Here is a 27,701-nt window from a genome sequence, read left to right on the forward strand (position 1 = left end):
CAAATATTAACATTGCTGTATGTATACTTTTGACCCAGCAGTTTTGCTCACATTTTCAGTAGACCCATAATAAATTCATAAAAGAACCAAACTTCATGAATGTTTTTTGTGACCAACAAGTATGTGCTCCAATCACTCTATCACAAAAAAATAAGAGTTGTAGAAATTATTGTAAACTCAAGACAGCCATGACATTATGTTCTTTACAAGTGTATGTAAACTTTTGACCACGACTGTACATACAGATTCTGTTTTATGTCCATGCAGTATAACTAATCCTATTGAAGTAAATGCATGTATATATGCTAACACCTGTCAAATAAGACTTGTTAAAGAAATCATGCTACATTAAACAAAGATGACAGAGTTATTGTTTTTGTTACCCTGTGATTCTCTGGTTTTGTCAGGTTCAAACACTGATGACATCTATTAAACAGACGAGAAGCAAGGAATCATGCAGAGACAGAGTTAAATTTTGTTCAATTGAGGAAAGACGTTATTTGGGCTGTACTCTAGTTACAGATCCAAACTACGTTCTAAAAGTCCAGCCCACGTGCTTCCTCTATTTGTTTGGGAGGTGCCTGGTTACATCACTGAAGCTGTCGCTGAGGGAAGGGGGTAATCTCGACAGCTACAGTTAGACACAATATATGATTATACAAAAATGCAAATGTGCTGACAGTCGTGATTTCGCCTTGTCTCTGCTCTGTCTGCGCCATGGTACTCGATGTTCGGCCTTGGCAGTCAGCAGGCCGATTCTGGAAACAAACACTGATACGAGACTGGTTTGCAATCTTTTGGATTGCCAGCTTTGCACAGACAAAGAAAAATAAAATTTCAGCACAATTGATAATAACTATAGCAACGGCCCTTAAGCATAAGAGTTGTGTGATAATATATAAAAAATTGTTCTATCCAAATCTGTTGTTTCCCTCTTCTTCTTCCTTGCTTAGCAGGGTGCTGGGGTTGAACTCATTGAGAGGCTTGCCCAGAATGCCAAATCTGCGAGGGACAATACAAAACAAGGAGAAAGAAAAGAACACGTTACTAATATTTAATGTGAGTTGCTCACTGTGGACGTTTTCTAGTTATACAGTACGCTTATGTCATCATTATTGCATGTACCGGTGCAGTGGTAAAACCAAATCAGATTGTCCCATAAGAAATAATGTAAATCTAAAAAAATCAGTTCTAATTCAAACTATAGCGCGGACTACTATGGCGGACTCGCGCAAAGCACTTTGGGTAAATTTTCACTATATATGGAGATATCTGCTCACGCCAGACTTTGGAAAAACGTCACTAATGGGGCGAATTCCAAATGGCAAGATCGTTTTATAAATATCTACGCCATGCCTCCATGGTTTGATTTCAAATTTTCAGGACTTAAGCAGTTACTAAATACCCCAAAACAGGTACAAAACGGTTAAAAAAAAGTTAGTTGTGCATAATGGGCCCCTTTAAAAGTCACAAACTGACATTTCATGCAGCCATGCCATCGATGCACTGTTGATGCTGACGTACAAGCACAGCCGAGCACCCGCGTGGGATTGATGACTACTTTCAATTTTTAAAATTTATTTTGCAGTATCAATCTTCTTGTTGTTATTTTTGGGGCGGTTTAGTACGTTTTACAAAATAAATAAGTCACAAGTCATCATACTTGCCAACCTTGAGACCTCCGATTTCGGGAGGTGGGGGGTTGTGGTCGGGGGGCGGGGCGTGGTTGGGGGTGTGGTTAAGAGGGGAGGAGTATATTTACAGCTAGAATTCACCAAGTCAAGTATTTCATATATATATATATATATATATATATATATATATATATATATATATATATAGATAGATAGATAGAAAGATAAGAAATACTTGACTTTCAGTGAATTCCATATATATATATATATATATAAATAAATAAGAGAAATACTTGAATTTCAGTGTTCATTTATTTACACATATACACACACACAACACTCATCTACTCATTGTTGAGTTAAGGGTAAAATTGTCCATCCTTGGTCTTTTCTCTGTCACTATTTTTCTAACCATGCTGAACACCCTCTCTGATGATGCATTCTGATTCGTCTCCTTGTTGTGTGCGCAGTTGTGCACTCTTTAAAAGCCGTAGATGTTATTGTCACATATGCATGTACAGTAGATGGCAGTATTGTTCTGTTTAAGAGTGTCACAACATTGCTGTTTACGGCAGACGGACTGCTTTACGGTACACGAAAACGTGACTGCTGTTGTTGTGTGTTGTTACCGCGCTGGGAGGACGTTAATGAAATTGCCTAACAATAAACCCACATAAGAAACCAAGAACTCGCCCTCGATCATTCTACAGTTATAACGTGATTGGGCAGGCACGCTGTTTTATTGTGGGAAAGCGGACGTGAAAACAGGCTGTCGACACGTCACTCAGGTCCGCCTGAATTTCGGGAGATTTTCGGGAGAAAATTTGTCCCGGGAGGTTTTCGGGAGAGGCGCTGAATTTCGGGAGTCTCCCGGAAAATCCAGGAGGGTTGGCAAGTATGCAAGTCATAGAGTCTGCAATCAACAAGACCTAACCAAGGTTTGATTATGCCATGAATTGATTATTGTGGACCCCGACTTAAACAAGTTGAAAAACCTATTCGAGTGTTACCATTTAGTGGTCAATTGTACGGAATATGTACTGTACTGTGCAATCTACTAATAAAAGTCTCAATCAATCAATCAATCAATCAATGCCCGGTGATGAACTAATGACACATTCATCTTGATTTTAAACATACTGCAGACGAGTCACACTAAGGGTGGCAGTATGAACAATGCCAACACTGTCATAAACATGTGCCATATAGTGAAACCACACTAAACAACAATGACAAGCACATTTTGGAAGAGTATTTGCACTGCAACACAACATAAACACTACAGAACAAATTCCCAGAATTCCCTGCAGCACCAACTCTTCCGGGACGCTACAATATAAACAAACGCCATTGGTGGATCTACACCTAACATCCGCTGTAATGATACCAAGTACAGGAGCGTATCTAGTCGATGCTACTATGATTACATTGATATTTTTTAACATCAAAAAATCTTCTTTCGTTTTTTTTTATTTATATTGTGTTTATAAACTCAGGAAATATGTCCCTGGACACATGAGGACTTTGAATATGACCAATGTATGATCCTGTAACTACTTAGTAGTGGATTGATACCCCAAATTTGTGGTATCATCTAAAACTAACCGTATTTTTCGGAGTATAAGTAGCTCCGGAGTATAAGTCGCACCGGCTGAAAATACATAATAAAGAAGGAAAAAAACATATAAGTCGCACTGGAGTATAAGTCGCATTTTTTGGGGGAAATTTATTTGATAAAACCCAACACCAAGAATAGACATTTGAAAGGCAATTTCAAATAAATAAAGAATAGTGAACAACAGGCTGAATAAGTGTACGTTATATGAGGCATAAATAACCAACTGAGAACGTGCCTGGTATGTTTACGTAACATATTATGGTAAGAGTCATTCAAATAACTATAACATATAGAACATGCTATACGTTTACCAAACTGTCACTCCTAATTGCTAAATCCGATGAAATCTTATACGTCTAGTCTCTTACGTGAATGAGCTAAATAATATTATTTGATATTTTACGGTAACGTGTTAATAATTTCACACATAAGTCACTCCTGAGTATAAAACTATGAAAAAAACTGCGACTTAGAGTCCGAAAAATACGGTATTACATTTTAACAGAAGTGTCGATAGAACATGTTAAAACAGAAAGTAAGCAGATATTAACAGTAAATGAACAAGTAGATTAATAATTTGTTTTCTACCACTTGTCCTTAGTAATTTTGACAAAATAATAGAATGGAAAATGACACAATATGTTACTGCATATGTGAGCAGCTAAATTAGGAGCCTTTGTTTGTTTACTTACTACTAAAAGACAAGATGTCTTGTATGTTCACTATTTTACTTAAGGCATTGCAATAACAAACATATGTTTAATGTACCCTAAGATTTTTTTGTTAAAATAAAGCCAATAATGGCATTTTTTGTGCTCCGTTTGTTTAGAAAAGTACCGAAAAGTAACAAAATACTTTTGGTACTGGAACCAAAATATTGGTATCGGGACAACACTAATACACACACACCGAGCACCCACTGGCAGAAATGTAGATCGGCGCCTATGCATACAAGCATGGTGTTTTGACAAACAACATGCCTAATAACTTGCGTTGTTTTATAGTGCATGTATGTACCCACTTGACACTGGCCAGCTGCTGGTTGACTTCCTCCGTTAGGACCTTGTTGTCAAAGTGTTCGGTCCGCACTGGACTCAACCCTCTGGCCCTGCTGCCAGAGAACAGATGGGGTGACTGTTCTTTTGGTGTGGGCAGCAGACACACCATCAGTGGGGAGCGCTGATTAGCTGTCTTGCTCAGTGCTGGATGCCTCTTGAACATGCTGGGGAGAAAGTTAGCAGAAGTATGAATCCAACCAAGATTATTTATGTACCAACACCCACATAATAGGCAATGCATTTCACTTTATTTGGTATTTCCTGTTGTGTCAGTTTGCAATTTTCACATTACACTTAACTTCTGTCCATTACCCCCTGAGAACCAGTAATTGTTTGCAGTGGACATTAAGGTTGATATATAAATGTATGTTGTAAAATTCTCCCCCTCGGTTCTTATTATTATACCTGCGGGTTTCCTGGTTCCAGCTACACTTCTGTTAGAGGTTACCAAGTGTTTGGAAAATGACTTTTAAAAGTAATTAATCATAACTACTTGTTACTTTGCCAAAAAAAAAAAAAAAAAAAAGGAATTTAATTACTAATGGAATTACTCTTTAATAAGTGTTAGTAATAAATTAGTAGGGGAAGTCATTTTTGTGTTACTTAAAAAAGAAAACTTTAAATATATGCTAAATGCAGTTGAGATGTTTCATAAGACCAGAGCGTGTATATAGTCGTGGTCAAAAGTTTACATACACTTGTAAAGAACATAATTTCTACAGCTCTTTTTGTGATAGAGTGATGGAGCACATACTTGTTGGTCACAAAAAAACATTCATGAAGTTTGGTTCTGACATCACATGGACAAAGATAAGACGTTCTGGTGGAAAGTTCTATGGTCTGATGAAACAAAAAATTTAGCTGTTTGGCCACAATACCCAGCAATATATTTGGAAGAGAAAAGACGAGGCCTTTAATCCCAGGAACATCATGCCTACCGTCAAGCATGGTGGTGGTAGTATTATGCTCTGGGCCTGTTTTGCTGCCAATGGAACTGGTGCTTTAAATGGGACAATGAAAAAGGAGGATTACCTCCAAATTCTTCAGGACAACCTAAAATCATCAGACCGGAGGTTGGTTCTTGGGCACAGTTGGGTGTTCCAACAGGACAATGACCCCAAACACACGTCAAAAGTGGTAAAGGAATGGCTAAATCAGGCTAGAATGAAGGTTTTAGAATGGCCTTCCCAAAGTCCGACTTAAACATGTGGACAATGCTGAAGAAACAAGTCCATGTCAGGAAACCAACAAATTTAGCTGAACTGCACCAATTTTGTCAAGAGGAGTGGTCAAAAATTCAAGCAGAAGCTTGCCAGAAGCTTGTGGATGACTACCAGAAGCGCCTTATTGCAGTGAAACTTGCCAAGGGACATGTAAGCAAATATTGACATTGCTGTATGTATACTTTTGACCCAGCAGATTTGGTCACATTTTCAGTAGACCCATAATAAATTCATAAAAGAACCATCCATCCATCCATCCATCCTCTTCCCCTCATCCGAGGCCGGGGGCAGCAGCCCAAGCAGGGAAGCCCAGACTTCCCTCTCCCCAGCCACTTCGTCCAGCTCTTCCTGTGGGACCCCGAGGCGTTCCCAGGCCAGCCGGGAGACATAGTCTTCCCAACGTGTCCTGGGTCTTCCCCGCGGCCTCCTAACCAAACTTCATAAATATTTTTTGTGACCAACAAGTATTTGCTCCAATCACTCTTTCACAAAATAATAAGAGTTGTAGAAATGATTGGAAACTCAAGACAGCCATGACATTATGTTCTTTAGAAGTGTATGTACACTTTTGACCACGACTGTATGTGCCTTTAAAGGGGAACTGCACTTTTTCCGGAATATTGCCTATTGATCACAATAATTATAAAAGATTTGACGGATGTATTTTAAAAAAAAAAAATTCTAACTCTTAAAAAAAACGTAAATGCGCTTAGAAGACTTTTAAACACATTTATTTAATATTTCGAATTGTCTTTCATAATTATTATGAACAATAGGCAAAATTCCCCAAAAAATGCAGTTCGGACTAAAGATGTCTGATAATATCGGGCTGCCGATATTAAAGGCCGATAAATGCTTTAAAATGTAATATTGGAAAATTATCGGTATCGGTTTCAAAAAGTAAAATTTAACGACTTTTTAAAACGGCGCTGTACGGAGTGGTACACGGACGTAGGGAGAAGTACAGAGCGCCAATAAACCTTAAAGGCACTGCCTTTGCGTGCCGGCCCAATCACATAATATCTACGGCTTTTCACACACACAAGTGAATGCAATTCATACTTGGTCAACAGCCATGCAGGTCACACTGAGGGTGGCCGTATAAACAACTTTAACACTGTTACAAATATGCGCCACACTGTGAACCCACACCAAACAAGAATGACAAATACATTTCGGGAGAACATCCGCACCGTAACACAACATAAACACAACAGAACAAATACCCAGAACCCCTTGCAGCACTAACTCTTCCGGGAAGCTACGATATACACCCCCGCTACCCCCTACCCCCCACCCCAACCCCGCGCACCTCAACCTCCTCATGCTCTCTCAGGGAGAGCATGTCCCAAATTCCAAGCTGCTGTTTTGAGGCATGTTAAAAAAAATAATGCACTTTGTGACTTCAATAATAAATATGGCAGTGCCATGTTGGCACTTTTTTCCATAACTTGAGTTGATTTATTTTGGAAATTCTTGTTACATTGTTTAATGCATCCAGCGGGGCATCACAACAAAATTAGGCATAATAATGTGTTAATTCCACGACTGTACATATCGGTATCGGTTGATATCGGAATCGGTAATTAAGAGTTAGACAATGGTAAATGGTAAATGGGTCGTACTTGTATAGCGCTTTTCTACCTTTTTTTAAGGAACTCAAAGCGCTTTGACACTATTTTCCACATTCACCCATTCACACACACACATTCACACATTCACACACTGATATCGGAATATCGTCAAAAAAGCCATTATCGGACATCTGTAGTTCAGACTAGTAGTTTGCGGGCGGTTAAGGCAGCTCTGTTAAATATTTTCACTTTATTGTGTTAGCGCTAGTAATAGATTTAATGTCCTTCGACGGATGACAGGGTATTGTAAGATTGGAAGCTTGACAATTCAATCAATGATTTATTATTCATTATTCCCTCAAAGTCGTAGTGTGTGCGCGCGTGTAAATTTACGTGTTGTTTACTGTGTGATGTTGCCTCCTATCAAGAATATCAAGTTCATTTTAGTGTGATGCTGGTTGTTGCTTTCATTAGTAAAAATTAGAGATATCCGATAATGGCTTTTTTGCCGATATCCGATATTCCGATATTGTCCAACTCTTAATTACCGATTCCGATATCAACCGATACCAATATATACAGTCGTGGAATTAACACATTATTATGCCTAATTTTGTTGTGATGCCCCGCTGGATGCATTAAACAATGTAACAAGGATTTCCAAAATAAATCAACTCAAGTTATGGAAAAAAAATGCCAACATGGCACTGCCATATTTATTATTGAAGTCACAAAGTGCATTATTTTTTTTTTAACATGCCTCAAAACAGCAGCTTGGAATTTGGGACATGCTCTACCTGAGAGAGCATGAGGAGGTTGAGGTGGGCGGGGTTGTGGGGGGGGGGGTGGGGGGGTGTACCGGAGGGTGTGTATAGTAGCGTCTCGGAAGAGTTAGTGCTGCAAGGGGTTCTGGGTATTTGTTCTGCTGTGTTTATGTTGTGTTACGGTGCGGATGTTCTCCCGAAATGTGTTTGTCATTCTTGTTTGGTGTGGGTTCACAGTGTGGCGCATATTTGTAACAGTGTTAAAGTTGTTTATACGGCCACCCTTAGTGTGACCTGTATGGCTGTTGACCAAGTATGAATTGCATTCACTTGTGTGTGTGAAAAGCCGTAGATATTATGTGATTGGGCCGGCACGCAAAGGCAGTGTCTTTAAGGTTTATTGGCGCTCTGAACTTCTCCCTATAGCACAGCGGCGTATTAAAAAGTCATAAATTTTACTTTTTGAAACAGATACCGATAAATTCCGATATTACGTTTTAAAGCATTTATCGGCCAATAATATCGGCAGTCCGATATTATCGGACATCTCTAGTCGGTACCATCCCCGGATGCAAGAACTGTTTGTAATGCTGTGCTGAAAGAAGGAATGCAGGATTAAATACTTCTTCTGAATTTGTAGACAAAACAAAGGAGGTTTTCATGGAGGATAGTGCGAGTACTTTGGATACAAATACAGTAAGGTTTTTTACATTTTGTCGACGCAAACAATGGCACCAATAAGTGTTTGATAACATTTTTATGAAAGTGAATTACTTAATATGAGCAACCTGTATTATTAGAAGTTAGAGTACATTCATTTAATTTGATAAAAAACAAACTCTTTAATGCTTCACTTGTCATAAAAGTCACTGCACGTCACTGGTTTTTAGTCTATTTCTTTTGCCAGAGTTACAAATTTCGGGGGGAAAAAATAGCCTTTCATGCAAAACACAAATATCCGCGACAGAGTACGCTCGTTCTCAGCAAATCTATTCAGAACAACGCAATCCTTTTGTATCTCCAGTGTGCAAATACTGCATTTATCACTCAATCACCAGGGCTGTTGCTATAGCGACAAGCTCTAAAGATTCTTACTTTACAATCTTCTCACTGTTTGACAGCTGGAAGTGGTGCTGACGTGAATCCAAGTCATGTAGCGTGAACCCACAGGGATCAGACTTCAAGCTGAGCGTTTGATTATGATCCTGCAACTTGTAAACAGGAACAAGCGCTTTGCCTCGGATGATTTATAATGACGCCAATGGTGTGCCAGCAAAGCAACTAATAAGAGACGAGCAAGGATGTGTTTGATTTTTATGTTTGCTCTAGTTGCTTTAAAGCCACTGTTTAGAGCAGTGTTTTTCAACCTTTTTTTGAGCCAAGGCACATTTTCTGCGATGAAAAAATCCGGAGGCACACCACCAGCAGAAATCATTAAAAAACGAAACTCAGTTGACAGTAAAAAGTCGTTGTCGCAATTGTTGGATATGACTTTAAAGCATAACCAAGCGTGCATCACTATAGCTCTTGTCTCAAAGTAGGTGTACTGTCACATCACTCACTGACTTATTTGGAGTTTATTGCTGTTTTCCTGTGTGTAGTGTTTTACTTCTTGTCTTGTGCTCCTATTTTTGTGGCTTTTTCTCTTTTTTTGGTATTTTCCTGTAGCAGTTTCATGTCTTCCTTTGAACAATATTTCCCAAATCTACTTTGTTTTAGCAATCAAGAATATTTCAGTTGTTTTTATCCTTCTTTGTGGGGACTTTGTTGATTGTCATGTCATGTTCGGATGTACATTGTCTTTGCTCCACAGTAAGTCTTTGCTGTCGTCCAGCATTCTGTTTTTGTTTACTTTGTAGCCAGTTCAATTTTAGTTTTGTTCTGCATAGTCTTCCCTAAGCTTCAATGCCTTTCTTAGGGGCACTCAACTTTTGTTTATTTTTGGTTTAAGCATCAGACACCTTTTTACCTTCACACTGTCTCCCGCTGTTTCAGACATCTACAAAGCAATTAGCTACCGGCTGCCACCTACTGATATGGAAGAGTATTACATGGTTACTCAGCAGAGCTCTAGACAGCACCGACACTCAACAACAACAACACATCATTTGCAGACTAGCATTACTGATTTGCAAAAAATATGTATAATATGTGAAATTATAATATGTGAAATTAGATCATCTCCCACGGCACACCAGACTGCATCTCACGGCACACTAGTGTGCCGCGGCACAGTGGTTGAAAAACACTGGTTTAGAGCTATTTGCACCATGTCTTTGCAGTCAGGAAATATACTGGATCTACAGTATATTGAACATCCTCCTGAGAACCAGCGTACTCTAAAGTGGACATTTGTGTGTTGCATAACAGGGCTTTTTTTTTTTTTTTTCAGAAAATTCCTAAAAACCATTGAGTGCTCCTGTTGTATAGATGTACACATTGGCAGGTCCTTGCATTTTGACCTTGTGCTAACTGAGATGTTCCTCAAGGCACCCCTTTAAGTCCTCTCTTCTTTGGCAGTTTTTTTTTTGTTTTTTTGTAATGTGATTTATGTACAGTTGTGGTCAAAAGTTTACATACACTTGTAAAGAACATAATGTCATGGCTGTCTTGAGTTTCCAATCATTTCTACAACTCTTTTTTTTTTGTGATAGAGTGATTGGAGCACAGACTTGTTGGTCACAAAAAACATTCATGAAGTTTGGTTCTTTTATGAATTTATTATGGGTCTACTGAAAATGTGAGCAAATCTGCTGGGTCAAAAGTATACATACAGCAATGTTAATATTTGCTTACATGTCCCTTGGCAAGTTTCACTGCAATAAGGCGCTTTTGGTAGCCATCCACAAGCTTCTGGCAAGCTTCTGGTTGAATGTTTTAACCACTCCTCTTGACAAAATTGGTGCAGTTCAGCTAAGTCTGTTGGTTTTCTGACATGGACTTGTTTCTTCAGCATTGTCCACACGTTTAAGTCAGGACTTTGGAACACCTAACTGCGCCGAAGACCCAACCTCCGGGCTGATGATTTTAGGTAGTTGTGGAGGGAGGTGTGGCCAGCACGCCTGCAGGAGCAAAGGTCACTGCTTCTGTCTGTGGTGCTGAGGACGAGCACCATAGGATGGGGGCGGGGCATGTGCTGACGGCGAGACACAGCTGACAGGTAATTAGATTTCCCAGGTGGTACGTGTTAATCTAATCATCTGTTGTCTTTAACAGTAGGCGGCCGAGAGCAGGGGGGGAGAGAGGATACGGACGTGACTGAAAAATCTATGTACTTCAAAACTTTGTTAAAACTGCACGCTTGGCTCCTGTGCCGTGTCTACAGTGGAACTGCGAGGAAGCAACTTCTACAGTTGTCCTTTTTCATTGTTCCATTTACTCTCTGTAAAGCACCAGTTCTATTGGCAGCAAAACAGGCCCAGAGCATAATACTACCACCACCATGCCTGACTTTAGGAACGGTGTTCCTGGAATTAAAGGCCTCACCTTTTCTCCTCCAAACATATTGCTGGGTATTGTGGCCAAACAGCTCAGTTTTTGTTTAATCTGACATCACATGGACAAAGATAATACCTTCTGGAGAAAATTGAGCTCTTTGGTTTTTCAGTAAACCCATAATAAATTCATAAAAGAACCAAACTTCATGAATGTTTTTTGTGACCAACAAGTATGTGCTCCAATCACTCTATCACAAAAAAACAAGAGTGGTAGAAATGATTGGAAACTCAAGACAGCCATGACATTATGTTCTTTACAAGTGTATGTAAACTTTTGACCTTTTAATGTGTTGCTGTAGCTTTTTTACGTCAGATGCAGTCCGTAGTCGTTTGTTCAACGTCTTTAGTTATACTACTAGTGTTCCTCAAGGTTCCCCTTTAGGTCCTCTCTTTTTCATCATTCGGACTACTCAGTTCCAAAAACTTGTGAGAAACTCACACTTTTGCAGCAGATTCTTAAACGAAAACACCAGAGTGCTGTCATTGAGATGGTCTTCAACAAGCTTTTTTTTGCAGAAGGTCCTTAAAAAAGGTCCTGTAACTATGACAAAAAAAAAAGACTAAAATCAAATGTCCACTGTAGAGGATGCTGTTTCTCCGTTATTCATAACATTGAAAAGTGTGGCCCCCCGGTCCTTAGATTTCTGTAAATTTGGCCCCCAAAACAATTATGTTGAATATCCCTGCTGTAGATTCAGTGTACATTAACATTTCCTAACTTTGAAGCATCATACAAAAAACAATTTGTCTGCATTATTATATACTGTATACTCGGGTGGTCCCGATACCAATACTTTGGCACCGGTACCAAAATGTATTTCAATACTTTGGGATACTTTTCTAAATAAAGGGGACCACAAAAAATGGCATCATTGGCTTTATTTTAACAAAAAAAATCTTACGGTACATTAAACATATGTTTTTTTTTATTGCAATAGAAGAACAATTTTGTCCTTAAATAAAATAGTGAACAAAGGCTCCTAATTTGGGAGCTGACATATGCAGTAACATATTGTGTCATTTTCCATTCTATTTTGTCAAAATTATAAAGGACAAGCTGTAAAAATGGATTATTAATCTACTTCATTTACTATTAATATCTGGTCATTTTCTGTTTCAACATGTTCTATCTACACTTCTGTTAAAATGTAATCATCACTTAATGTTCTGTTGTTTGGATACTTTACATTAGTTTTGGATGATACCACAAATGTAGGTATCAATCCGATACCAAGTAGTTACAGGATCATACATTGGTCATATTCAAAGTCCTCATGTGTCCAGGGACATATTTCCTCAGTTTATAAACATAATATGAATTTAGAAAAAAATATATATATATTGATGTTATCATAGTACTATCGACTAGATACGCTCTTGTACTTGGTATCATTACAGTTATCCACCCATGGCATTTGTTTACATTTAGGAGCACTATCTTTTGTTAGCGGTGACGCCAGTGAGCTATCGTATCCTCCTACGGTGTGTAGTGAAACATGTTTAGCTATTCCTCATCCTGTAGGGATGATACTTGTAAGAAACGTATTTTATTTGTCGCCATGGAGGCGAGGATTAGTCATTTAGAAGTAGCTAAAACACTGCGGATAGACGTTAGACGCGAACTAGCTAGCCACGTTTTAAAGCACCTTTTGTTGTGCGGCGTTTCAGTGTTATAGCTTCACCTTTATCGTTAGTTTTTAAGCCAAAATGCGTCCATTCTCCCTTTTCTGTCTACACACTGTGTCTGCTTGTAAGTACTTTTGTATAGTGCGCTGCCGAACATGCTCCGCTGCTCGTAAAACCAGCAATGTCACAACGTGTCGACGCGTGCTGTCATGTCCGTTAAATATAAAAGGGAACCGGTACTTTTCAAAGAGTGTATAGTACCGTTTTTGATTCATTAGTACCGCGATACTATACTAGTACCGGTATACTGTAGAACCCTACTTTGTACTATATATATATATATATATATATATATATATATATATATATATATCTGTGGCACTGCACACAACGCTCAACAATACAACATGAGCATTGTTCAGGATTAGAGAGCTAAAACATTTGCTTATGGGTTGCCAGGGCAACACAAGTTTCTTTAATACAGGGCAATACTGGATAAACAATGTGGAGTGCTGTCGATGGGATGTCCGATATGGCTTTTTGCCAATATCCGATATTGACCAAACCCGTAATTACCGATACTGATATCAACCGATACCAATACATACAGTCGTGGAATTAACACATTATTATGCCTAATTTGGACAACCAGGTATGGTGAAGATAAGGTCCTTTTTTTAAAAAATTATAAAAATAAAATAAATAAATTAAAAACATTTTCTTGAATAAAAAAGAAAGTAAAACAATATAAAAACAGTTACATAGAAACTAGTAATTAATGAAAATGAGTAAAATTAACTGTTAAAGGTTAGTACTATTAGTGGACCAGCAGCACGCACAATCATGTGTGCTTACGGACTGTATCCCTTGCAGACTGTATTGATATATATTGATATATAATGTAGGAACCAGAATATTAATAACAGAAAGAAACAACCCTTTTGTGTGAATGAGTGTGAATGAGTGTAAATGGGGGAGGGAGGTTTTTTGGGTTGGTGAACTAATTGTAAGTGTATCTTGTGTTTTTTATGTTGATTTAATTAAAATAAAATAAAAAATAAATAAATAAATAAATAAATACATTAATTAAAAAAAAACGATACCGATAATAAAAAAAACGATACCGATAATTTCCGATATTACATTCTAAAGCATTTATCGGCCGATAATATCGGCCTGCCGGACATCTCTAATAGGGAGTTCAATAAAGATGACAAAACATGATTGTTCAATTAAGATTTACACAATTTTTCAGACTTCAAAACTAAATTTTTGGTAAAAATATCCATCCATCCATTTTCTACCGCTTATTCCCTTCGGGGTTGCGTGGGGTGATGGGGCCTATCTCAGCTACAATCGGGCTACACCCTGGACAAGTCGCCACCTCATCACAACATTCACACTCCCATTCACACACTAGGGCCGATTTAGTGTTGCCAATCAACCTATCCCAAATAAAGGTATATGTAGTGACGGCACTATATGAGTCCCCTTATTTCGACGTACCGTTGGCCGTGTGTGCTTCTTCGTTTGCCCTGAGAGTCGTGCACCACCGTGGAACCATTGTAGGCAAATGAGCTCGTTTCCTCGGTTGTGTTCCTCACGGCCGTGTTAAAGGCGTCCGAGTACAAAAGTCGTCCCACTTCCTCCTGAATGTTGCTCATGTACTTCCGGCCAAACGCCACCCAGGCCACACAGCAGAAGAAGCTGTATAGGCACTAAAAAAAGAAGAGAAGAAGAGGGAATCGTTACATTTAGTGGAGAGTCATTTTAATCCACTTTGACGACTTTCGAATGATAGAAATGTGAGTTTAAATTCCAGTGAAAGAGAAGCACCGTGATGAATAGTTGGGGTGTGTATGCTACTCGACGTGAATGGTGCAAGACGATGTGTAGAATTAACAATGTAAATGTTACCAGAGTTTGTTGTATGTGTTATGTTTACACAGGGGGAGATGACGGCTCGGACACCAGGGGGCAGTATGTTCAAAGATTATTTATTATATACAAACCCCGTTTCCATATGAGTTGGGAAATTGTGTTAGGCGTAAATATAAACGGAATACAATGATTTGCAAATCATTTTCAACCCATATTCAGTTGAATATGCTACAAAGACAACATATTTGATGTTCAAACTGATAAACATTTTTTTTTGTAAATAATCATTAACTTTAGAATTTGATGCCAGCAACACGTGACAAAGAAGTTGGGAAAGGTGGCAATAAATACTGATAAAGTTGAGGAATGCTCATCAAACACTTATTTGGAACATCCCACAGGTGAACAAGCAAATTGGGAACAGGTGGGTGCCATGATTGGGTATAAAAGTAGATTCCATGAAATGCTCAGTCATTCACAAACAAGGATGGGCCGAGGGTCACCACTTTGTCAACAAATGCGTGAGCAAATTGTTGAACAGTTTAAGAAAAACCTCTCAACCAGCTATTGCAAGGAATTTAGGGATTTCACCATCTACAGTCCATAAAATCATCAAAGGGTTCACAGAATCTGGAGAAATCACTGCACGTAAGCAGCTAAGCCCGTGACCTTCGATCCCTAAGGCTGTACTGCATCAACAAGAGACATCAGTGTGTAAAGGATATCACCACATGGGCTCAGGAACACTTCAGAAACCCACTGTCAGTAACTACAGTTGGTCGCTACATCTGTAAGTACAAGTTAAAACTCTCCTATGCAAGGCGAAAACCGTTTATGAACAACACCCAGAAATGCCGTCGGCTTCACTGGGCCTGAGCTCATCTAAGATGGACTGATACAAAGTGGAAAAGTGTTGTGGTCTGACGAGTCCACATTTCAAATTGTTTTTGGAAACTGTGAACGTCGTGTCCTCCGGACCAAAGAGGAAAAGAACCATCCGGATTGTTATAGGCGCAAAGTTGAAAAGCCAGCATCTGTGATGGTATGGGGGTGTATTACTACTCAGTGGCCTAGTGGTTAGAGTGTCCGCCCTGAGATCGGTAGGTTGTGAGTTCAAACCCCGGCCGAGTCATACCAAAGACTATAAAAATGGGACCCATTACCTCCCTGCTTGGCACTCAGCATCAAGGGTTGGAATTGGGGGTTAAATCACCAAAAAGGATTCCCGGGCGCGGCACCGCTGCTGCCCACTGCTCCCCTCACCTCCCAGGGGGTGATCAAGGGGATGGGTCAAATGCAGAGGACAAATTTCACCACACCTAGTGTGTGTGTGACAATCATTGGGACTTTAACTTTAACTTTAGTGCCCAAGACATGGGTAACTTACACATCTGTGAAGGCGCTATTAATGTTGAAAGGTACATACAGGTTTTGGAGCAACATATGTTGCCATCCAAGCAACGTTACCATGGACGCCCCTGCTTATTTCAGCAAGACAATGCCAAGCCACGTGTTACATCAACGTGGCTTCATAGTAAAAGAGTGCAGGTACTAGACTGGCCTGTCTGTAGTCCAGACCTGTCTCCCATTGAAAATGTGTGGCGCATTATGAAGCCTAAAATACCACAACGGAGACCCCCGCACTGTTGAACAACTTAAGCTGTACATCAAGCAAGAATGGTAAAGAACTCCACCTGAGAAGCTTAAAAAATGTGTCTCCTCAGTTCCCAAACGAGTGTTGTTAAAAGGAAAGGCCATGTAACACAGTGGTGAACATGCCCTTTCCCAACTACTTTGGCACGTGTTGCAGCCATGAAATTCTAAGTTAATTATTATTTGCAAAAAAAAAAAAAAAAAAAAGTTCATGAGTTTGAACATCAAATATCTTGTCTTTGTAGTGCATTCAATAAAATATGGATTGAAAAGGATTTGCAAATCATTGTATTCCGTTTATATTTACATCTAACACAATTTCCCAACTCATATGGAAACGGGGTTTGTTTATAGTTACCATATATATATATATATATATATATATATATATATACATATATATATATATATATATACACTCATACACACATATACATACATACATACATACACATACACACATATACACATACACATATATACATACATTTATATAAATGATACTAAACAATACCAAATTAACTAAGGAAATGGAGTGTGTGTCAAAACCCAAGAGTGTGTGTGTAAGTCTATGTGTAAGGTTAACTGAAGTGTGTGTTACCAAGTGTTGTCGAGAGCGAAGGAACAAGGAAGTCTGGGGGGAAGGCAGATGATCCAAGGCAGGAGAAAAGAGACAAGGCCCGTGTCCAGGCGAGGGTCGGAAATCGAGGAAGGCTGTCCAAAACACAGGGGAAACAACGGGAGATCTCGAAGGGGAAGACTCGGGAAGGCAGGTACACAAAGAGGTAACTAAGTTCCCGCATGGATCCTTGGGTCCACTGGTCCTTTATCCAGCTCGCCCTCATCAGTCCCAGGTGTGCGGATTGCCGATTGTCTGCAGGCTTGTTGCTGCGTGGGCGTGCCGCGCTCAGTGTGAGCGGGGGCGTGTCTGTGCGAGCAGCCAGAGGAGAAACTGTGACACTCAGTTGCAGGAGGGAAGCGGGTTTGAGTCCGCGTCGTGACAGTATGTGCGTGTTGGATGAATCCTTCGTCAGACCAAAGGGGTAAGGCGAGAATGTCGGGGGCTGGAGAGAGGCGACGAGGTCCGTGTCCAAGGACAAGGATCGAGGGAGGTGTCCAAGGTCGAGGATCGAGGGAGGCAATCCAAAATCCGGTGGGATGTCGAGGCACACAGCTCGATAACGGGCAACAGAGGCAAAAACACTAATAGATTTGACTTTTTGGAGAGACTCAAAGTGCTTCACACTGAGAACCCATGATTCATTTACTCCACAGCACACAACTTAAATTAAGACACTTACTGATCATGATTGCAGCCCAAAAAATCGTAAGACAGCGTATGTGTGAAAAATACTGAACGAACAATTTTTGTGCAGATTTGGACATTTTATTGGCTGTAGTCTTAAACATTTGCTCAGTGAATGAAAAGCTTGCATACTGACAACTTTTATATTTTGCACCTCTTTCTTCTTTTTGCATACTTTTACGCGACTTACAATCTCATTACAATCCACCAGCTCAATGTTTACTTTCTTTGCCAATCCTCCTGACTAGTAATTTGTTTTATCATTATGGAGGCAACACATTCTCACGTGAATTTGGCATAAGAACTCAGCCTCAACTTCTCTTCCTGTGTTCTCAAAAGGTCACAAACTGTTATTCCTGTCCAACAGAAGGCAATAAGCTGGCACAGCTGACATGGCATTTCCCTCCCTGTGAAGCCACCTGTCTAAATACCCAAGAGAGCCTGTCAAAGCAAAGTACCTACAGTCGTGGTCAAAAGTTTACATACACTTAACCGGTACTTGCCTCACCTTTTCTCCTCCAAACATATTGCTGGGTATTGTGGCCAAACAGCTAAATTTTTGTTTCATCTGATATCACATGGACAAAGATACGACCTTCTGGAGGAAAGTTCTGTGGTTAGATGAAACAAAAATTGAGCTGTTTGGCCACAATACCCAGCAATATGTTTGGAGGAGAAAAGGTGAGGCCATTACTTCCATGAACACCATTACTACCATCAAGCATGGTGGTGGTAGTATTATGCTCTGGGCTTGTTTTGCTGCCAATGGAACTGGTGCTTTACAGAGAGTAAATGGGACAATAAAAAAGGATGATTACCTCCAAATTCTTCAAGACAACCTAAAATCATCAGCCCAGAGGTTGGGTCTTGGGCGCAGTTGGGTGTTCCAACAGGACAATGACCCCAAACACACGTCAAAAGTGGTAAAGGAATGGCTAAATCAGGCTAGAATTAAGGTTTTAGAATGGCCTTCCCAAAGTCCTGACTTTAACGTGTGGACAATGCTGAAGAAACAAGTCCATGTCAGAAAACCAACAAATTTAGCTGAACTGCACCAATTTTGTCAAGAGGAGTGGTCAAAAATTCAACCAGAAGCTTGTGGATGGCTACCAAAAGTGCCTTATTGCAGTGAAACTTGCCAAGGGACATGTAACCAAATATTAACATTGCTGTATGTATACTTTTGACCCAGCAGATTTGCTCACATTTTCAGTAGACCCATAATAAATTCATAAAAGAACCAAACTTCATGAATGTTTTTTGTGACCAACAAGTATGTGCTCCAATCACTCTATCACAAAAAAATAAGAGTTGTAGAAATGATTGGAAACTCAAGACAGCCATGACATTATGTTCTTTACAAGTGTATGTAAACTTTTGACCACGACCGTATGTGAGGTCAGCAGCTACAAAAAAATCAGCATATTCTTAATTTTTTTAGCCGAAATTTACTTTTATTTTTTTATATGTACTACAGTGCAGTATTTGACGAAGTCTTCATGTCTACTAAGACCTCAAGTCCACTAAGTCTTAATGTATGCCAAGTTTTCATGTCCACTGCCTCCCTCAAGTTTGAAGCTCTTCCAAAGGTTGGAATTGAAAGTCTCTCTTAAGGAAAGTCTGCCAGCATCCTCCCCCACCATATGAGTCGACGACCACCAGGTGTGACACTCAGGTTCCTAGTTTAGGCTCTAGCTCTAGTACTACACCTAGTACTGTACTCCTAAAACAATTTTAGTGGTTTATTTTACTGACTCTTAATCTCAGTTATGTCGATTGGTAACTCAATGTTATGTTTCAACGCTGTCATTAGTTATCTCAATCAGCGCAATCCTGGTCTCGAAAGACCCTGGCTCGCGCAGTGGGTAACACTGCTGGCTTTCAACAAGTGGTACTAGGTTCAAATCCCAATCAGATTCCAAATGTAAATTTCAGTCAGTATTTTATGTCACCTGCATCGTAGTTTACTGAGACAGGGTTACTGGAATCATGTCTTGATGGTCAAGACCGATGGTTCCCAATAATGGCTACTGGGTTCGAATCCCAGTCACGTTGATTAGTAACTTATAAAGCTACGGCTGTATGGCATCAGGACGACATTCATTGGGGGGTGTTTCAACTCACCCACACAAAGTAATGTTATGTGGTATTTGGTTAATGACCATATAGTAAATGGTAAAGATAATAATAATAAAACATTGTCAAATAGCCAATGATAACACCTCAGGTTCCGGAGGTGGGTGGGAGTAGAAGGTTAATAATTGAGGGTAGGGATGTCCGATAATGGCTTTTTGCCGATATCCGATATTCTCCAACTCTTTAATTACCGATATCAACCGATATATACAGTCGTGGAATTAACACATTATTATGCCTAATTTGGACAACCAGGTATGGTGAAGATAAGGTACTTTTTAAAAAAATTAATAAAATAAGATAAATAAATTAAAAACATTTTCTTGAATAAAAAAAAAAGTAAAACAATATAAAAACAGTTACCGTATTATTCGGACTATAAGTCGCAGTTTTTTTCATAGTTCTCCAGTGCGACTTATATGTTTTTTTCCTTCTTTATTATACATTTTCGGCAGGTGCGACTTATACTCCGGTGCAACTTATACTCCGAAAAATACCGTACATAGAAACTAGTAATTAATGAAAATTAGTCAAATTAACTGTTAAAGGTTAGTACAATTAGTGGACCAGCAGCACGCACAATAATGTGTGCTTACGGACTGTATCCCTTGCAGACTGTATTGATATATATTGATATATAATGTAGGAACCAGAATATTAATGACAGAAAGAAACAACCCTTTTGTGTGAATGAGTGTGAATGAGTGTAAATGGGGGAGGGAGGTTTTTTGGGTTGGTGCACTAATTGTAAGTGTATCTACCCCAGGGCAGCTGTGGCTATGAAAGTAGCTTACCACCACCAGGTGTGAATGAATGATGGGTTCTACATGTAAAGCGACTTTGGGTACTTAGAAAAGCGCTATATAAATCCCAGGTATTATTATTATTATTATCTTGTGTTTTTTATGTTGACTTAATAAAAAAAAATAATAATAATAAAAAAACACAGATACCGATATTAAACAAACCAATACCGATAATTTCTGATATTAAATTTTAACGCATTTATCGGCCGATAACGGCAGGCCGATATTATCGGACATCTCTAATTGAGGGCGTTGACCAATGAGCTCTCCTGGGTATGACAACTGGAATAGGTTAATTGTAATTGGGTAATTAAAACAAATAATTAAAATGTAATTATGATAATGATCATCATGTTAACATTATATGGGGGAGATTTTAAAAGAAATAAAGATTTTACATATATTAGCCGCACCGAACTATAAGCCAGTATGAAAGATTTATGTTGATGTTTATTTACCTTAATTGTTTTCAAACAGTGCCTGTACCACGAAAGTAAAAAAGGCAAACAAAACAGAAGTCATCGTCATGGACCCACTATCTGCCAAAGTTAGCTCTCCAATCAGCTAAACAGACTCAATAACTCCACGGTGACATTTTGGTGAATTTACGAAAGTGAAACAATACAAAATGAACGCCATTGTAAGTTGATAAAACCGACACAGACACTTGTGAACGTGTTAGCCTATTCCCTAATGCTAACAACGCTGGCTTGATTACATTACAATAGCACATACAAATATGCATGAAAACACTCCAAGAAACATCACACATGGGACGGTTACGTAAAATTGTTTTAGTTATATTGTAAAACTTACAAACGTTGCTTGGAGTGATGAATAAATAATTATTCCGAGCAGAAACACTGTCGATAAATACTTCCAGTTTAAGGAACGAACCAGGAAGTACATTTTCAACCCGCAGCAACTGCAGTGAGCGAACTCGTCTAAAAAGGTGGCACCATAGCACAAACAATAACACACCTTTCGGTGTCTCTGTCGGTGTAATATGAAAACTATTTTTTTAATACCAAACATTATGACAGTTAGCGTAGAAAAATCCATAAATTAGCCGCACCGTTTTATTAGCCTCTGGGTGCAAAGCGTGGGAAAACAGTAGCAGCTTAATATCTGGAAAATAGGGTGATTCTCTGTGTTTTTCTTCATGCACAGTGGTAATAATTCATGGGAGTGTGTCGTAACAAGACGAGAACTGCCTGTATGTGCTTCAAAAAAGTAAATTCATCAGTTTTGTGTTGTTTTGGTAGCAGATGACTCTGAAGTACACCTACCGCATGCAGAAGCCATTCATTTTTGCTCACTCCCATCTGGCCCCTGGACAGACGCACAAATAACATTATTTGTTGTTATGAAATGACAACATAAACCAGCATGTGCTGGATGGCTACCTTGAGATCAAATATGGATTTTCTTGTAAAAGACCAGATAACAGCAAATATTGAGAACCCAACAATGACTGCTATTAATACTCAAAGGCAACTACTGTACTGACAACAAGTAGCAAAAATACCAGTGGACAAAAAACATCTCATCTTACTTCTGAAATGCTGTGTGCGAATGCTGCATGCCTTGAGCCACAACCAGGTCCATGATCAGACTGAAGTAATGGACAGCCAGTATCTTCTGGGCAATCTCCTTTTTAGCCTGGATCTTTGCCACCTTTTGATGATCAGTGTTTGTCTCCAAACTAGCAAATGTATAGTGAAAGAGGGCAGTGGAGAAAGAACATTAACGAAACAGCCTGTGAGATCTATAATCACTATAGAATAGAATCATTTTACTGCCATTAACAACGAAATTAGGTGCCATCCATCAGTGTAATACAAGTAAAATCAACATCTCTTGGGGTTATGGCAGAGATTCTCAAACTGTGGTATGCATACCACTAGTGATAAGCGGGGTCTGACCAGGGTTACGCCAATGAATCGATTGAATATTCAAACACAGTGTTACTGTTCAAACTGTGTGTAATGTTACAGTGGCCAAAAATATCAATGCTTTGTTTTTAATTAGTATTTAGGCCTAATACGCTACTGTATTTTAATGGTGGTCATTATGGTGCTACCTGGAGAGCCAAGTTTTTTCTGAGGGGGTACTTGGTGAAAAAAAGTTTGAGAACCACTGGGTTATGGTATTGGTTTATTTCGAACATGCATACTGTTAGGAACTCGCATGGCTGCAGTATTGTGACCCCAAGATGCATGAACCAGGAGAGTAATGATCAGGTAAAATGACATTATGAGTTGGGAAATTGTGCTAGATGTAAATATAAACGGAATACAATGATTTGCAAATCATTTTCAACCCATATTCAGTCGAATATGCTACAAAGACAACATATTTGATGTTCAAACTGATAAACATTTTTTTTTTTTTTGCAAATAATCATTCACTTTAGAATTTGATGCCAGCAACACGTGACGAAGAAGTTGGGAAAGGTGGCAATAAATACTGATAAAGTTGAGGAATGCTCATCAAACACTTATTTGGAACATCCCACAGGTGTGCAGGCTAATTGGGAACAGGTGGGTGCCATGATTGGGCATAAAAGTAGATTCCATGAAATGCTCAGTCATTCACAAACAAGGATGGGGCGAGGGTCACCACTTTGTCAACAAATGCGTGAGCAAATTGTTGGACAGTTTAAGAAAAACCTTTCTCAACCAGCTATTGCAAGGAATTTAGGGATTTCACCATCTACGGTCCGTAATATCATCAAAGGGTTCAGAGAATCTGGAGAAATCACTGCACGTAAGCAGCTAAGCCCGTGACCTTCGATTCCTCAGGCTGTACTGCATCAACAAGCAACATCAGTGTGTAAAGGATATCACCACATGGGCTCAGGAACACTTCAGAAACCCGCTGTCAGTAACTACAGTTGGTCGCTACATCTGTAAGTGCAAGTTAAAACCGTTTATCAACAACACCCAGACACGCCGTCGGCTTCGCTGGGCCTGAGCTCATCTAAGATGGACTGATACAAAGTGGAAAAGTGTTCTGTGGTCTGACGAGTCCACATTTCAAATTGTTTTTGGAAACTGTGGACGTCGTGTCCTCCGGACCAAAGAGGAAAAAAAACATCCGGATTGTTATAGGCGCAAAGTTGAAAAGCCAGCATCTGTGATGGTATGGGGGTGTATTAGTGCCCAAGGCATGGGTAACTTGCACATCTGTGAAGGCACCATTACTCCAAGTAAACACCAACATTTTATATGTTCCATTGAAAATATAGAACATTACACACGGCGCTCAAAAATCTATCAAAATGTTTTAGTACGACTTTGGTAAGCTATGAAGCCGCACCGCTTGATGGATTGTACGAGCCACTTACGGTGTGTGTATCAGGTAAGACATTATCTGGCGTTTTGTTTCGTAACATAATGCAAAAGCAACTTTTCTTACCTTCTGGTACTTGCTGATCTGTATTTGAGATCTGCATAAATCCTGAAAAATGGCGTGCATTGGCCTTTGTAGTCCGTGTCGATTGATAAGCTTCTTCTTTTTCTCTATATTCTTGTTATGGGACATTCATCCTTCGCTGTTGCTATTTCTAACATAAAGTAGTGTAAAGTTCTTACTTATATCTGTCAGTAAACTCGCCATGAAAGCGCTAAAACATACCGGTGTAGTGAGTTTAAATTATTCACCCAAGGAACTTTAGTTATTAGAGAGTTCCGGTTGGTCGTTTTTTCACGGGACACATTTCTGGCCTTGTTGTTGTTTCCGGAAGAGGAGATGCTGCTCCGCTACTGATTTAAGTAAAGTCTAAATGTCATTAAAACAGTTAGCTCCATCTTTTTCCACTCCCATCCTTGCACGCTACACCGCTACAACAAAGATGACGGGGAGAAGACGCTGCCGAAGGTGAGCCACGTAAATAAGACCGCCCACAAAACGGCGCATCCTGAAGCGACTGTCAGAAAGCGGCTTGGAGATGATCTGTAAAACATAATCTATGCAACATTTTGACCAAAGAACCACCATTACATGTTATGTAGACCACAAGGAAGTGTTTTACATTTAGAAAAAAAGTATTAATATGACTCCTTTAATGCGCCCTACAATCCGGTGCGCCTTATATATGAAAAAAGATCGAAAATAGACCATTCATCGGTGGTGCGCCTTATAATCCGGTGCGCCCTATGGTCCGGAAAATACGATATATACTTACAACAATGACGTCTGAGCTGCTTTGCGGTGCTCAATATAATAAGACACGTAAAGAAGAAGCGCAGTCAGGACATCATCAAGCTCTTTCCTCCTAGAAAAAAAGTTAAAGTGTGACTTAGAATATGTCAGTGGCTGCCATCATTTTGGAAACAATGCAATGTCTTACTTCAGTAACGCCATGAAGCAGAGCGGGATTGGCAGTGAATAGTTTTCCTGGAGCAAAGCCACAGCCACCTCTAGATCACACGCACACAAACAGGATCAATAGCCATAGTATACTTTTAAGAGTATTGACCCTACAGTACTGCAGTACCCCAACTAACAAGCTTGACTGGTTAACTTGTATCTCACCTCAAAGTCTCCCATTGAAATGACTTTAAACCAATTTAGTCGGTGCTTGGCCACCTTAGAACGTAATATCAAAGGGTTCAGAGAATCTGGAGAAATCACTGCACGTAAGCAGCTAAGCCTGTGACCTTCGATCCCTCAGGTTGTACTGCATCAACAAGCGACATCAGTGTGTAAAGGATATCACCACATGGGCTCAGGAACACTTCAGAAACCCACTGTCAGTAAATACAGTTGGTCACTACATTTGTAAGTGCAAGTTAAAACTCTCCTATGCAAGGCAAAAACCGTTTATCAACAACACCCAGAAACGCCGTCGGCTTCGCTGGGCCTGAGCTCATCTAAGATGGACTGATACAAAGTGGAAAAGTCTTCTGTGGTCTGACGAGTCCACATTTCAAATTGTTTTTGGAAACTGGACGTCGTGTCCTCCGGACCAAAGAGGAAAAGAACCATCCGGATTGTTATAGGTGCAAAGTTGAAAAGCCAGCATCTGTGATGGTATGGGGGTGTATTAGTGCCCAAGACATGGGTAACTTACACATCTGTGAAGACGCCATTAATGCTGAAAGGTACATACAGGTTTTGGAGCAACATATGTTGCCATCCAAGCAACGTTACCATGGACGCCCCTGCTTATTTCAGCAAGACAATGCCAAGCCACGTGTTACAACAACGTGGCTTCATAGTAAAAGAGAGCGGGTACTAGACTGGCCTGCATGTAGTCCAGAACTGTCTCCCATTGAAATGTGTGGCGCATTATGAAGCCTAAAATACCACAACGGAGACCCCCGGACTGTTGAACAACTTAAGCTGCACATCAAGCAAGAATGGGAAAGCATTCCACCTAAGAAGCTTAAAAAATGTGTCTCCTCAGTTCCTAAACGTTTACTGAGTTTTGTTAAAAGGAAAGGCCATGTAACACAGTGGTGAACATGCCCTTTCCCAACTACTTTGGCACGTGTTGCAGCCATGAAATTCTAAGTTAATTATTATTTGCAAAAAAAAAAAAAAGTTTATGAGTTTGAACATCAAATATCTTGTCTGTGTAGTGCATTCAATTGAATATGGGTTGAAAGGATTTGCAAATCATTGTATTCCGTTTATATTTACATCCAACACAATTTCCCAACTCATATGGAAACAAGGTTTGTGTGTGTGTATATGTATATATATATATATATCCATCCATTTTCTACCGCTTATTCCCTTTTGGGGTCGCGGGGGGCGCTGGAGCCTATCTCAGCTACAATCGGGCGGAAGGCGGGGTACACCCTGGACATGTATATATATATATATATATATATATATTTATATATCCATCCATCCATCCATTTTCTACCGCTTATTCCCTTTTGGGGTCGCGGGGGGCGCTGGAGCCTATCTCAGCTACAATCGGGCGGAAGGCGGGGTACACCCTGGACAAGTCGCAACCTCATCGCAGGGCCAACACAGATAGACAGACAACATTCACACTCACATTCACACACTAGGGCCAATTTAGTGTTGCCAATCAACTTATCCCCAGGTGCATGTCTTTGGAGGTGGGAGGAAACCGGAGTACCCGGAGGGAACCCACGCAGTCACGGGGAGAACATGCAAACTCCACACAGAAAGATCCCGAGCCCGGGATTGAACCCAAGACTACTCAGGACCTTCGTATTGTGAGGCATATATTTATATATATATATATATATATACCTTAGTAATACAGCCTCACGTGACATTGGTGAGCTTGTGAGTGATGTGTAATGACAAAGTATTGTAACGTAGAAAGTTAAGTATAAAAATATGAATACTCACGTTTGACGTCATCAATAGTGACGTGATCGCCTTGCTTTTGCAGCACAGATGTCCTGTATGCATTCAAACGGGCTGTACTCAGGCTCTTCCTTGAGCTTTGGCGCCCTCTAGTGGTCAAGATGCAGACATCAGCCAACCTGGGAGGAACGTTTACTGTCAACAATTGCACCCTACCACCGTGTGAATAACCGTCTAAATATTCCATCTGCATGTGTAATAACTACAAACATGTCACCATTCTGATCTTTTCTGAAGATCCTTCATGTGGTCACGAGTAGGTATTCCTTTCTCCAAAACACCATCCTTTTCTGCAGCAGGGCTATTAAAAGTCACCATCTTCAAATACCTCTAGTATTTCACATACAAAGTATGGACAAGCGGTAAAAAATGGATGGATGGAAGTTTAAACCTTTTCTCACCCTTTAAACTCCAAAGTGTTGCTGTCATCATTCCACATCCAGCCACTAGAGGGGACTGTTGTCATCTGTAAGGGGGAAAAAACAATTTAAAAACGTTCAGTATTGACCAGTAAGCATCCTTAAATTCCACTTGTCCTAACTTACCTTTCGTGTCGCCTTGGGATATT

At 39.7% G+C, this 27,701-nt stretch overlaps 1 protein-coding gene across 1 annotated transcript; it reads right to left on the reverse strand.

Annotated features, from left to right (window-relative positions):
* Positions 1-463: 463 nt before the first annotated feature.
* Positions 464-27,694, reverse strand: LOC133620932 (protein phosphatase 1 regulatory subunit 36). The gene is made up of 10 exons (XM_061982604.1): positions 27,679-27,694; positions 27,535-27,599; positions 27,116-27,252; positions 25,131-25,200; positions 24,966-25,055; positions 22,332-22,481; positions 22,066-22,108; positions 14,501-14,712; positions 4,274-4,474; positions 464-1,002 (listed from the first exon to the last, which is right to left on the reverse strand). The coding sequence occupies exons 2-10, from the start codon at positions 27,597-27,599 to the stop codon at positions 912-914; spliced, it is 1,059 nt and encodes a 352-aa protein (XP_061838588.1). The 5' UTR covers positions 27,679-27,694; the 3' UTR covers positions 464-911.
* Positions 27,695-27,701: the final 7 nt, after the last annotated feature.

Source organism: Nerophis lumbriciformis, linkage group LG21 (assembly GCF_033978685.3).
Source record: "Nerophis lumbriciformis linkage group LG21, RoL_Nlum_v2.1, whole genome shotgun sequence".
Classification (NCBI taxonomy): domain Eukaryota; kingdom Metazoa; phylum Chordata; class Actinopteri; order Syngnathiformes; family Syngnathidae; genus Nerophis; species Nerophis lumbriciformis.

What these genes read in the sequence shown, in the direction of transcription:
- LOC133620932 (XM_061982604.1), bottom strand. Translation starts at nt 27,599, where the DNA reads ATGACAACAGTCCCCTCTAGTGGCTGGATGTGGAATGATGACAGCAAC. An exon ending in AACACTTTGGAGTTTAAAGG is followed by an intron (nt 27,253 to 27,534) that starts GTGAGAAAAGGT and finishes CGTTCCTCCCAG; the next exon opens with GTTGGCTGATGTCTGCATCT. An exon ending in CAGCAGCTGGCCAGTGTCAA is followed by an intron (nt 1,003 to 4,273) that starts GTGGGTACATAC and finishes TGTCCCTCGCAG; the next exon opens with ATTTGGCATTCTGGGCAAGC.